Source organism: Ciconia boyciana, chromosome 7, assembly GCF_034638445.1.
Source record: "Ciconia boyciana chromosome 7, ASM3463844v1, whole genome shotgun sequence".
Lineage (NCBI taxonomy): Eukaryota > Metazoa > Chordata > Aves > Ciconiiformes > Ciconiidae > Ciconia > Ciconia boyciana.
Window position 1 is genome coordinate 16,522,739 of NC_132940.1, and position 14,949 is coordinate 16,537,687.

At 36.7% G+C, this 14,949-nt stretch overlaps 1 protein-coding gene across 7 annotated transcripts in view; it reads right to left on the bottom strand.

Moving 5' to 3' along the window:
- The window catches only part of TTLL7 (tubulin tyrosine ligase like 7), a 77,202-nt gene that overhangs the window by 38,233 nt on the left and 24,020 nt on the right, over positions 1–14,949 (bottom strand). For 6 of the 7 annotated variants that reach the window (XR_012043499.1, XM_072868307.1, XM_072868304.1 and 3 more), the window contains 4 exons: positions 10,950–11,108; positions 9,095–9,311; positions 6,383–6,547; positions 5,409–5,567 (listed from right to left, as the gene is read on the bottom strand). Coding sequence is in view for 6 of the 7 variants with exons in the window: in XM_072868307.1 (XP_072724408.1) it covers positions 5,409–5,567; positions 6,383–6,547; positions 9,095–9,311; positions 10,950–11,108 (700 nt within the window). In the remaining variant the exon portion in view is untranslated. The remainder of the gene's footprint in view (positions 1–5,408; positions 5,568–6,382; positions 6,548–9,094; positions 9,312–10,949; positions 11,109–14,949) is intronic. The other variant, XM_072868305.1, reaches the window with a different exon arrangement.

Sequence of the window (14,949 nt, forward strand, 5' to 3'; positions counted from 1 at the left end):
AATATTTGAAAAATCCAACGCTTTTATAGAGATGTATTTTCAGGTTCATTATGTTTTCACAGACTCTTGCAAGTAGAAGAATGGGAATTTCCCACACTTAAAATTTATATTTACAAAGCTCAGAATTCCTTTGTTAAAGTTATTAAGTACTTATTTCTGCACATACTGTTAACAATTCTACTTTACACAATAATGTAACTATTGTAATATTACTTTTCATACTATTCTTATTTGGACTTCATATAACTTAAGCGAGACACTGGAGTGAGAAGTGAGCCCTTCTTCTCAACAGAGTAACAGGGCAGGCTGCTCACCCTGGCATCAGAGATTGCTGGACTGTGATTCAGTAAGAAACAACGTGAACTCTCAGGTTCTCTACTTATTTTAAATAAGCCGAAATTTGATTTACAACATTTTTATGTATTTTGAAATGTGCCAGAAAATAGAATACTTTGAGTTTCTGTTCTGTTCAGAGCAAAGAAAACATCACAGTCTTCCCAGTAGATATTCGTATAATAAATACACATACTCTTGAAACAGCAGTCCAAGAGCTGTGCCTGATCATGTAAGGTGAACACTTCCTTCAAACAGAATGCTTCTAAATCCTCTTAACTCTTGTGACTGTTAAAAGCAACCTGAATATCGCAGGGGATTGTCTGTACCTGACAAAATTACTCAAAATGTTCTCCATCCACTGTCTGAATATAATTCATGTGCTCTGTGGAAAGCTGACACATTATGCAGGTGGCAGAGTATTTTATTTTTTTTTACAGTTCTAAATTATAAAGGAACAATGGCCAGCCTACAGTAAAATCCAAATGGGCTTATATCTGTGTGGAAACCACAGGGGCATAACAAATTTGGGGGCCCACAATGCCAGTTCAGTTACTTTTCTGATGAGAATCTCACCTTAAGTTCTTTGTATGAAGAAAAGTTTAAGCTTTTTCCCCTTGACAAGTAATTTGCAGCACATCTGCTTTGCATAGTCATCTATGTGCATTTATCAGAGCATCAACAAGAGACATATTTCCCAATTTTGAAACAATAACAGAAATCCCAAAAGATCATGCAGAAAGGTCTTCTAGGTATTTGTTTCTCTTATTCTCTTTTTCTTCATTCAGACAACCTTTTGACATCATGCCCCTATGCACTATTCCTGAATTTTTCCAGACATTTCACTGTGCATCTCTGAGGAGAGCCTGATTGTCTTCTCTCAAAGCCCACTTCAGGTCTGCAGTTAGATCACACAAAGCCCTCCCTTTCCAGGTGAAGCAAACCTAGTTCACCCTCATACAGCATGTGCTCCAGCCCTCTAAGCACCTTAGGACCTTTCCGCTGAACTCACTCCAGTTTGTCCATGTCTCTCCCTTACTCTGGGGGATAAAACCGGACAGAATATTCCAGATGTGGCATCACAGGTACCAAATAGATCATTGCCATCAACATGCAGGTCCAGTTAGCCAACATCACTGTAAGTACACATTGTTGACTCATGCTCAACACTTTGAGAGAGATAAAGGTGTGACTGAATCTGGTTTATTTTGCTGAAGGTTGGTCATTTTCTACAAGCCATGTTGCTGACTGAGATGCAGAACTTTATCTCAAAAAAAAAAGATTAAATTTATGCAGCAACTTTATGAAAAATGGTATCACAGAAACAATTCAAGTGCCAATGAAATGCAATGAGATACATTTGAAATGTATTTCCTCATGGCAGTAGTCTAAGTAGTACAAGAAATGCAAATACCACTGCCCTATATATTCAGCTGTTTGATATCTGCATATAATTTTACTCATGTAAGGGGCTAAATACTGGCTATATGGAACAAAGTGTCTTGCTTTGTCAAACGTGATCATGGGTGAGAAATCTTGGGCAAAAACACTGTGTTAAGAAAATTGTTTTTCCCTTAAAATATCCCTTAAAAGAAACTACTGTCCCTTATTTTTTCATGTGGCTATCCTTTATTTCCAGACAAGAAATATAGTTGCTGACTAATCTGTAAGACAGCAGCGTTGTAAAGGGATCTTGATAACATACCAGTGATACTGTCACAATAGGTATTCATAATAACTGGCTACCAAACCATTGTATATGTCTGCCGAGAGATGATAATTTAGAGTTCAATGACCCGAGAACCAGAACAGACACATGACTAGGTTGTGTTAATATAACATCAGTAATTTTATCAGGAAGGCACATCTTGAAGATTGTTGTCAAAAACAGGATTGTATGAGCGGCCCCAAAAGTACAAGCAAATGATGATAGCGAAGGCCTTGAAAATCCAGAGACTCTGAGATATACACTGATCACAGTGGCCAAGTAGCGTTCACTACAGGAATGCAACCTTGTGAACTAGATAACAGCGGGTTTAGGAGAATCCACAGAGCAGAATCCAGGAAATGTAAAACAAACCACTTATGGTAAAACTTGGAGACAACGCAAAATTGCTGGCCAGTGAATGAACAGCCAGTAAGTGAATGTTGGCAGCAAATGAATAAAAACAACCTTATGCGAAGCTAAGGGCAAAGAGGAAGAAACCTTCACCATCAACAATGTGTTCCTCCTGGTACACAAGACACTGACAACTTGCTGTAACCACCTACCCACCTTTTTTTGGAGAAGTAGATCTCTCCCGCCCCTTGTTGGCCTTTGGATCTACAGAGGCACAGGCAGGGTAAGCATAACACAAGAGAAAGGAGTAGATAACACAAAGCTTGTGTATGTGAGCTTTAACTACTTTATTAATAGGAATTAGCAGTAATTGGATACTTTGGCCTAAGATGTCCAAAGTCCTTTTAACTGGATGGATAACAAAGTTTTGAATAGATTTTGCTAGTTCAGTTACACTAAATAATAAATTTGTGGATCTGTTTATAAGGTGAGTTTCTCTCACCCACATAAATCACAAGGGAAGTTGGATACCCTGCACTTGAAGCAGTTATTAAAATGGGATCTTTCATCCAAGGATCACAACTTTGTGACCCCAACTGGACATAATGAGGTTGAACAAGGCTGGAGTCCATCCAAGAACTTCAACTGTATGATTTTCCTATGTACATAAAGTAAACTAGCTTGGAAATTTTGGTCAAAAAGAGGAAAACTGGATTTTCTGGGTACAGAAGGGAGATCTAGGTAGTAGTTGCTACTCAAAAAGGATGGAGGCTGCTGGGACTGCACAGATGCTTGCCAGAAACATTTGGTGCCACAAGAGGGCAATCACGCATTTCCCACAGCCCTCACTTCGGTAGAAGGTTCCGGAAGTTCAGTAGCATCAAGGAGCAGGAGAGCTACATTGCATCAGGGCAACATAAACAGAAGTCATCTCAGGAAAGCAGAGTCATTATAATGTTGCACAATTTATTTCTTATAATAGTTTATTAAGCTATCTTTATAACAGAAAAGCTACATGAGCTACGGAAACATGAAACTAGATTTACCATCCTAATCCTATTTTGGCAATTTTCCCATAACACTGGGAACATTCGGAGCCTTGTGATTAGTACTTGTTACCACTGTTAGAAGGAATGATTCACTCCCCTAAGGGGGGTTTGGCAAGAAGGAAATGGTGGAAAAAGAAAAGGATGGAAAGCTGAGGAAGAAGCCAGAACTGGCTTAGAAAAAAAAATAATTAGATACACATATATACACCCACACTGTGTATATATTATGTATAGTGTGTATGTATATACACTGCATATTTGATCTTTACTACACTACAAATACTATACATACAGTGTGCATACATATACATACTGTGTGTGTGTTCTGAGTGTGCTGCAAAAAACATGAACAAGCACAGTAAAATTTAGTGGATGAGTATAGAAACTGAATTACTAAGTTTCAAAGTTTGAAATTTCTGTTAGTTTAGTTCAATGTCTGGCAAAATAACTTGAAGGATACCTGTATCACCAAAAGCAGAAAAGGAAGTAACTAGACTTCGGTATTTAAAAAAAGAATAACCAGGTACACAACTCCAAGTCCTGAAGTATTCTCCAGCAACCCAAAACACCAGAGCAGCATTTACTACTTTATGAGATCACCCCCTCACAAACAAGGCATCTGGGATAGTATGATTCTCCTCTGAGACCCATTATCATAAATGGTGACTCAAACCCCCTAAAATCTCCATACTGCATGTAAACATCCATGGAGACAGAGGGGTGTCCTTCAGAACAGATTCACTATACAGGTTGATTCACCAGCTCTCATAGAAGAGGTCTGTCACCATTTGCTACAAGGCTGGATGAAATGCATACACAGACCAACTTCAGTCTGTACTTAAACAACTACATACACTTATATGCAATCTACAGGCAACCTATAGATGATAATCTGGAAGTGCAGAGCTAAATCAAAGGGACAGTAGGCTTTGCTTGACAAAAGGAGAATATGTCAACACAGTACAGACCAAGTTCATGTCATGTGCTGCTTTTGGCTAGCACATCAAAGCCAGCAAATATGCCTAATGTCTGCATGGCAACAGTGAAGGAATTTATATTTTTCTAATTAAAATTATACTGAACCCCTGAGAGAAATAATCATGACAAAACAACTGTTGACAGTATTCATGGCTGGAGAACAAGGTTATAATTCAATAAATTAATTGTGTACGTTTTGCTCATCAGTAGCCAAATCATATTTATGATTTATTGTCAATAGACAGATTTTTAATACATTTTGCTTTTTTCCTCCAGCTGTACAGCCTCCCAACCAGTTAACATAATGATGTAAGACAATCTGAAAAAAGGCAAGTGAACTCCACGTATATGTTATTAATAGTGTAATTAAAGAGACACAACAGACAAACCTCCAGCGTTCCTGGTTGAAAATGTGTTCAAGCACCACTTAAGCTTAACTGTACCACTAACATGTCAGAGGAGAAACATTGCTTCCAGTCCATTCATGCCAACTGTTTGACAGTGTTTCATGTATACTGAATTAGTTTCCTCTGTTTATGTGGGTGCTTTTAAAAGCCACAGAAGAGGAAAAGAACACATATCCCAAAAAATAAAATTAAGACCATACATTCACAAAAGTTGCCAGAGCCATATACAGAGCCATACTCATGAAGGAAATCTACGTAGCACCCAATTGCTATAAACAAAGTCCTTCAGCTACAATTACAACTGGATTAACATCATATTTCTCATTAAAACTTTCAAAAACATCTGAAATGCAACATTCCTCCAGGAAGACAATTACCTTTATCTGAGTCTCCAAAAATCACTACAAGGCAGTGTTTCCATATGGATGCTGCAGAAAAAGCACCATCTATGTACTCGACAACAGTACCTCCTCCAATGCACAGATTTTCTTCTGAAGTTTTCTTACACAGATAGGGATTCAGCTGGGGCTTAGTTAACTTTACTCTTAAAAATTTACTTTACATTTGTTTAAAGAGGTTTACCTCTAGGAGCCATGGTTTTAGTTTTCTGTCCAGCAGAATATCAAATCCCAGGACTTCAAAGCAGACACTGTCACTTCCTGGTGCTTGCCCTGGCCTGCACATGCGATAAGCATGAAGAACATGTGGCTCTGCAACTATGAGAGTCTTCACTACTAACTCCTGTAGGGATTTTTTTCAGAAAAATTCATCAGGAGAGAAGACACCAGTATATATTGAATTAATGAGTTTCACACTTTAATCTTTTAAATTTCATTAAAGTATCTACTAAAAAAAGATTTAAAATACCAAATAAATGGTCTATAATAATTAAACTATTCCTATGGAGTAACAGATACATTTTTTAATATAGCTTTAAATTATATTGTTATACTTCCCACAGTACCTACGTACTTTTAGATATGTAATCAATGCTAAGGGTATATTGGGAACAAAGTATAGTATAGCAAATCTTCACCACTTCATTTTGCACTATAGTTTTCAATAAATATTCTCAGAATCATGTACGGATGATGCCTAAGCTCTAACTATCTTAGGCCTATTCCTCACCTAAAGATGCCTGTAACATAACCACTGACTTCAATGGCGCAGGTTCCAGTCCACAGATATATGCAATGCTGACTGCAATTTTGTAAATATTCACAGATAAAATTCACTTTATACTCTAGAAAAGTCTCCAAGAATTTAAATGGGATGGTTCATTTGTATCATACTACTAATGTGAACAACTCTTTGAAAGTGCTTTTGTTCCTCAGAAAAAGTTTAACATTAAATTTCTCATCAAACTCTGAACTTAGCCTTCCAAAAACCATAATCATCATTTATAGTATGTCCTTTGTGACATGCATTGCTGAGAATTCGGATTAATAAAGTTTCAAAAATGATTCTGGATTCCACTAAAGCAGATGGCAGAAGCAATTAATTTTCTAAGAATATACATACACAAAATAAAGAAAAGTGTATTAATTTTATCTTACTGAAATATCACTCCAGAATTTGGAGACATCAAGATTATTTGTTTCTAGAAACTCAGTAAACCATTTTATGGAGCGTTTGCTTCCTTTGTCTTCTGTTTCATCCCGTTCAAAGCGTTCGTTATGTTTATTGACAGAGTAGTTAGTCAGATGCATATACAATTGACTCTAAAAAAAGGGAGAAAATACATTAAAAAACCCCCTTAAATACAACTCTAGAATGGTCAATTCAAAAGAATTAGAAGAAAAAAAAAAATGAGAATTCAATAATGACATAGTCAAACAGTTCATATTTGCAAATAACACTATGTGAAGATTTAGTGTTTCTGATTCTCGGAGATTTCATCTACTGAAAGTTCTAGCCTTCTTAGAACAAAACCTGTGCTCCTATTTAAGCCAGTTGCAGTCAAGTGATCAACATCTGGTTAGGCAATATATCTGCCATTTTTACAGGTCTGTATGTAAACAACTACCTAAAAAAGTGAAGAGCAATTATCATAACTTACAGAATGATTACATTCCACAAGAAGCAAACAATAAAGATGGTATTTTGAAGTGCTACTTTAAAAGTGCTAAAAAATACTCTGGCATCTGTTTCATAGACAATCCCACATTTCAGTTTTCACTGTAGTTTATTTATGAGAAATGTTCTCATGATAGTGATACTTTAAAATATCTTTTACATATAAACTCATCTGCCATGTTGATATCTGCCAAAATTGCTCATTTTTGACTGGCTGGTAGCCATACAGAGAGAGGTAAATTTCAAGATATACATTACATAAAGGAGTGAGTGCTATAGTTCCTTCATGGAGCAAAATGTCATCAGCAATAGATTCATGTTATCAGTTGCATTTAAAAAAAAAAAAAATTTACTTTTCCAAGGCCAATTTATAAATCATGATTTATATGTTTACATTACCTCCCAGTACAGATATTAATTCAGCTTTCCACCTATACTACCATGATGACTTTCCTCATCACAGTGACAGTTCTCTGTCATGTTTGATTCCTTACTTGAGTGTAGTTGATATTCTAAGCTGACCATAAGCCTTCTGTGACAATTCCTTTTTGATAAGATAGCCAATAGATAACACAAGCCTTCTGCTGTCATTTATCTCACTGCACTTACTTATGTTTAAAAAACTTAATGAAATCAACAAAACCAATCAACTTAATTGCAGGCTAGTTAACAAATATATTGTATTTGATATGTCCCATGGCTTCCAATTACTGCTTTGAGAATCATTCTGAAACCTATTGGTTTTGAGTCGTTAAAAATGTCATCTTTCCATGAAATTCAAATTATTTTAGACAAAAGCAATTACTTTTTCAGACTACAAAAAATGAAGGGGTTTTTTTTTTTAATAACATTTGTTAAACATCTGAACTAATCTTTAGTCTGAAGTTATCTGGAACAATGTCACTGTGGAACAATGTCATCCAAAGAACAATGTCATTAGTGATAAGCCAGGTTATTTCATACAATAGACAAACTACAACATGAACAGTTGTGAGAACACAGAAACAACTGCCTGTTCTGTTTATCCACTCAGAGCATATTTCAGTGCTGCTAATGCTGAGATCAGTAACAACAAAAAAATATTAAAAGCAAACTATTCCAAATATAATATTGGAACTCTTCCAAATATACCATTTGTACTGGCCTCCAAATTATACCTGCATTGTTCAAAGGAGCACTAAAAGACAGTCACAATTTTAAGTGACAAGTAAGGAAAAAAGCTTTCCATGTGTTGTCTATCGCATAATTACACTGAAGCAGCTCTAAAAGTATATGGTATGGAAAGGGAAAGGTACAGTGGCAACAGAGTACAGAGTGAGGTATAAAAACTTCAAATCTACTGATGCTTCCTAATGCTTCAAATCTGCTTCTTTCTTAACAGACATCTGCATTTTGGTCTGTGCCAGAAGAGAGCGGTTACACATCTCAACAGGCAAAGATGTTATACAGTGAACAGGACGATTAAAGTGTCCAAAAACTTTAGCATGTCCCTTACCACTTCTTGGTTCTCTGCAACTTTATAGGCAGCCCTGCTGTACCATCCTAAAGTTGCCAACTACTTACTTCTTTCCCTGCTGATGCAGTCACTGATAAACAGCACCAGCAGCAGATTCCCTCACGTTCAAGGATTGTAGTGACCACTCTCAAGAACTGGTCTTTATATCACTGTTTTTCTGTTTTCTGCATAGGTTCCCAACACAATGGCTGAAACACTGCAGGTTCCTCAGCAGAAGCTCTAAACTTCAGGGATGTTAAACAATGATCTAGCAGGAGATAAACCTTATCCTCCCTGCTACTCCACCCCAAACTGAGTCTCAGATAAATATAAAAGCAATGTAACTGTTCTTGAAGTGATTATCTTTACTTCATTTTTTCTGGGTCAAATGTCAATAATTGACATCTTTTGCTTTCTTTCAGGAAATATTTAAGCTCTTTAGCATACATACATGCAAAGTCATATAAAATTTTTATACATAAGCAATAATATGGCTATACTTGTGATTTTGATAGAAAAGCATGAGTTAAATAAGTTTCATTTTCATTTTTTCTCTTCAATGACAACACAAAAAGTCAGCCAGATGAATACCAAATTAAATCTCATGTCACAATTTATTTTATTTTACCTCCTCCAAACACTACACAGGTAAAACTCTACATGCACAAGCAATAAATTGGAATGAACTCCAACTTACCAAATTTGAGTCACTGGGGGGATGATACTTTTCTGTGCCCATTCTCACCAGTCCATCATGATATAAAAATACTTTTAATGGATCACAGGAGGTTACAAGAATATACACACGTAAATCAAACTTGTAGCCTTCCATAAGAAATGGTTTGTCAAGGTATTCCTGAACAATCAAGTGATCTTGAGCTTGTAACTTTTCTCCATTTCTTATTAAAGAGATCCTGGTAAAAACAAAAGTTATTTTGAAAAGATGGAACTTTGACATTACTCGTTGAAATAGATTTTCATGGTCACCCAGCCACGTAGTCAGGCTAAAGTCTACCTGGAGAAAGAGACTTGCATATCTGATTTGTAGGGCAGAGAAAAAGTGCCATGGCTTTTGGTTTCCCGTACTTTATGGTGCTTCACTGGATGAAAAAAGGCAATGAGCCATTTCAAAATAAGTTTCTGCTTCCTTTGATTCAACAATTTGTAATAATGGGTTCCCTCTACACTTAGAAATTGTTTGGCAGAATGACCAGCCTCCAGCTTTTGTGATTATTCTTCCCCAAGCAGCTCTAAAAATAGGCTTCCAGTCTTTCTTTGTCACAACTTCTGCCCAGGTACAGGCTGCAAAGAACTTTCAGTGCTAACCTGACTCGTGATGATGTTTGCAAAGCAGGACACTGATCAGTACAACTAAGGATGGCATAGATTAAGCTTGGTATTTCTGTATTCCAGTTTCCCCACATCAGAATGAAAAATGGTTTATATACAGACTATAAACTGGCAGCACCTAACTACACAGACTTTTAAATAACTGTAATAGCTAATATTTTTCAGTGTATCGTTATTAACCCTGAATTCCCAGACATCCCCTGTTGCCTTAATCTTACCCTCTATTATTTATGATACATTTCAGTGTTCTGGTGCTGAATACTCCTAATACACTGAAGTACTTTCCAGGCATTTCTCTGAAATATGCTGCTACCTCTCCATTCAGCTTATCTTTGCCCTTATCAAGAGGATTGAAAAATAAGGAAATGGAAAAGTTTGCGGGCTTTACTTTTACAGTAATTCTGATATATTTTTAATAACTAAAAGCTTTACTATACTGTATAATCCAAATTGATATTAAAAGCAATAAAAGTTCAAACTGAAATATCTAAAAACAAGAACAGAGTTAAGAATGAAATTGGGATATTTATCTCGTCGTTTTTTCCTGTGCAGCCCTGTCACAGGCTAAGCCATTTCAACTCAACTGCAGGTTGCAGTCTCTGCAGGGGTGTCCCTCCACCATGGGTGTCACCTCTTGCCAAGACCGCACCTCCAGCCGCATCCCCAACAGTGTCTCCTCTGTTTCTCCTACACCTCGTGACTGCCACTCTTAAACATGTTTGTGCTTCTCTGACTGGCTACAGTTTTGGCATGCAATGGGGTGGTGGGGCTGGTTTCAGAGCTGTGGAAGATCCTGACTTTCTCCCATACATGACACCCCTGTAGCCCCCAGCCACCAAAACCCTGCCATTTATGCCCAATACAATCTCACCCCGTAAGTCTAAGCACAACAGATTAATAAATATATTCTTTAGATAAATTTGCAATAAAAATAATCTGACCTTAAGAATTATTTGAGCCTCATCAGAAAATGCATTCTCTAATTATGCCACCTTTGGAACAACATTAAAATACTACTTCCATTTAGCTTTGTATTTTAGCTGTTTCTGCTTGTTAAGCCTTCATCCAGTACATGAACTTTCTTACACTGATCATACAACTTTAACTACAAACTTCTGACTAACACACAGCTTCTGCTAATGTAAATAGCACTGGATTTCACCTTTAATGGGTAAGAAGACTGAAGTTAGCATGCAACTTACCCATGTCCCATTGCACCATTAGCTGGTTTGACTATGAAAGTTTTCTGTCTACGTTTCTTCTTCAGTTCTTTTACATAGTTCTGAAACTGTGTGTATTCTGCAGGGAAGATCCATGTTCGAGGAATAAAACTATACTCCTGAGGCTGACTCTTGATCATTCTGCAAAAAAGTGTAACTGAGTTAAAATCTTTTAACTATTTTGATGTATCAATCCTCAGGATTAAAAAGCATTTACAATAATTTGGCAAGGAAATTTTTTTAGCAAAATGCTGTAATATGAAACCAAACTTCTGCTGCTGTTTAAGAATAGTTAGAGGTCTATATCATACTCATATGCATACTTTAAGAAAAACAAAACCAGACTATCTTGTGCATTTTTGCTTATTATCATATCATATTTGCTTATTATGTTACTGCCATCCATCTCACTTCTTGGCATCCATCTCACCTGTTATAGTTTTTGTCCAGTTACTCAGCTGATTTAATGCTATTCCTATTCTTAGAAATATTAAACTTACAATAGACCATGTGATTATAGATCTTTTCCTACCTAATAGACTCCTGGACTCCTGTATTCCTCTTTTTATTCTTTTTTTTTCCCCCTGGGAGGGGTGAGGATATCTGGCAAGTTTCATATTGGTATGTATTTGGGGATGTATGAGGATCAACACAGATTAAAAAAAGATGACCTGGGATATTTGGAGTTTCTTCATGGGCACAAAGAAATATTAATAACAAGGAATGAATTTAAAATTAAAATGGAAGCAAGTTAAGAAGAGTTTTTTGTTTCTTTCTAGTCTTTTGAAAGAATTTCAAAAGTAAGGAATTGTAGTAAATATACTTTGACACAGACCAAGCAACTGCTCATGCACCTCCAATATAGGGCAAAACACAGAAGCTTGGATTTGTGTTTGGTACCAACGTATTGTGACTGAGATTCCCTGAGCACCTTATTTAGTCAAAAGAAAGCAAAGAAATGCAAAGCAAGACAAGGGGGGAAAAAAAAGAAGAACTAAAACAAAAGTAAGGTTAAGATATCATAGGGAACAATCTCTGAAACTGAATCTTGTTAAAGGATGCAGCAAGGTCCTGATCTCCCTACTTTAATAGCTGTGGCAGCTGAGGTAGTGAGCGTATGTCGTTTTATAGCTCTGCTGTCTGAATACAGAAAAGAAATAGAAGAGGAAAAATGGTAGAGAATTCAGTTAGCAGAAGTTTATCACCCAAACCTGTGTATCTGGCAGATAGGAAGCATATACCCACACCAGACTGGCAGTATGGGCTACATACCTATGGGTTAGCTTTAAACAAAGTAGCTGTAATACTGGTTAACAGCCAAGTTATAGGAGCAATGTGGACTTGGTGGTACTATGCAACTAGTACACCATAGTTCCCAGCAGAATAAATTTAGTCTTTGCTGAGTTAAATACTGGCGCAGCTAGCTTGTTTCAGGTACTCAGAATACCTGAAACTTCATACATAACCTCATATGAAATTACTTCAGGTAACTCAAAACTATTCTGTAACATAGGGTGGACATATCTAAAATACAAATATCCACAGACCAACAGAAAGTGACTGGTTGTTTAAAAAGAAATTAAGTGAAATAGGAAGCTCCCCAACTTTGATTTAAAAAAAAAAAAGGCACTGATGAATTTTAATACTTTTTAATTAATTACAGATTTAGGTATACTTCTACTTTTGTAATGGAAACTAATAGCATCGGGATAACTTAAATGTAAGAGACTTACAATATCATTTTGATTTTTCATTTCTACTATGAGCCTACATAATACTCCTGATGCAGCATAAGACACTTTTTAAGTAGCTCAAACACTAATGGAAAAAACAGAGCTGCCAACCACATCTGTAAGGCTAGGACTGTAGCCAAGCCCTACTGGTATAATAGATACACTGTCACCAAATTGTTTAGCCAACTACCCAACAAAGACTCTGCAGAAACCACAATAGCTGTAGTAGTCTTGAAGTACTGCATGCGGTTCAGTGCTTCTGCAGCTTCATTGTAACTATTATTTTTACAAATCTGGTTTGATGAAAGCCACCAAATATTCACAAAAAAGTTTTAAAAAACATAAACAGATATTATAATTCATGGTTCATGCATATTTTTAAACTACTCTCCATCTGCTATATATTTACAAATGTTATTACCTTGCTAACTGAATAGCTTACCTAGCCAGAAATTATCCTATTTTCAGGCAGAAAGCAATTTCTGTGTTAGTTTCCACCCCTCTGCAAATTATTCATCATATGCATCTTGAAGTGTTACATGATAGAGCCTTGCCATTTAACTTACTCACACGTTTCAATACACATACTCCCTACTCAATGAATATAGCCTCATGGTATTCTAGATATATTAATATTTTGTGACTGCAAGTACATCAGTTTATATGCCTTCTTCTATCTTATGCATAACTGGTAGACTACAAACACTTAATAATATGAAGCGGAACACTTAACTATTGTTTAGAAGTTCTGGTGCTCACTAAAACTTTCAACAAAAGAATTCAGCTCTGTTCTTTCCCTGCTTGGCCCTATTCAGAAATGGCTTAGAAAGATCATCAAGTAGCTTGCGGAATCAAGACCTACTCCATTACAATAGCCCTATTTTCCAGCACATCTGCTATCCACTACTATGGGTAACCACTTCTTCACTGTGCTGCTCTATCCTTTAGCCTTTGCAGTCCTTACCAGGAGGTCTGAGAATTAAACAGCAAGTTATTGTTCTTCTGAGTGCTATTTTAGCTCATGGATGTGGTCAGACTGTGCTCTTGTTTCTCAAAGTGCTTTTTGTGCAAAAGAATCAAAGGTGTTGAACAAAACAGAGGTTACTGAAGACATGACTTGTCAGTCTAATAACGCAGGTTCCCCTGCCTAGGTTTCACGATCCTCTGACTTTTAAAGTATGAAAGGAGGTTAGTGGGTAGATATGGATGAGAACGATTCTTGGTCCATGATCAGTTCACAAACCTTTTAAATGTAAACAACAAAGGTGTTGCAAAAAAGACCATCTCATACATGGGTCTGTTCCCCTTCTCATTCATCCTGTACACCTTCTCCCCCACTTACTGGTATTACAGTATTCATTCTGTAACCACACTTATCCTGCACATGAGGAGATCTCATCTAAGAGACCATTTACAGAAATTAAGATCTAGGTGGCCCTACAATGGCACCTCTATTTTTTTTTCTTTTCTGTGTTCTGATTATTCCCCTTGAAAACGATGCTTGTGCCTCCTTTTGTTCTCAATTACATTCCTGCTTCTATCTGTTCCATTACTCTGTGTCCCTACACTTTTTGTGCTGTGTTGTCTTCTTTCGTAATTACACACGCTACATATTACACTGCTCCCTTCCATCCTTCTGCATGTGAAAACCACATTGACCCATGATCCAGAGTGCCTGGATATTGGCTGTAAGAGGAATTCCTGAAGTGCAAGTCCTCCTGAATAGCATTTGCCTCTCAGAGTCCAGTAGATTTGTTCTTTTGCTCCGTTCCCAACAGCTTGCATAAAATGGAAGGGTGAGATCAGTGTAACAACAAAGGTAGAAGTAGAAGAAAAAGAAGAGTCTACTCTCCACCAATTCTCAGCAGTTGTTTCATGAACTCTCAACAGTACAAAGCCCACGGCTACTCTGTACGAGTCACTATCAGGAATAGAAAAGATTGCATGCAGCAGAAAAGCAAGAGAACAGAATTAGTGTTTCTGCACTGTCTAGTTCAAATAAATGTTAAGACAGAACAGCAGCTGTATGGAACAAAATCCTCCACTCTACAGACAAGAGCCTGCCCAACCACGTATCACAACTGACTTGTGATTTCATATACATATGTCTGTTTCTCAAGCAGTCTCAAGGCATATCATTTTGATTTTTATAAATTATGAATACTAAGTATTGAATTGTGAGGCTTGTACTGTGAAAAACAGACTGATTAAAACCCTGCTATATCTACTGATATTAAGTGAAGTCACAA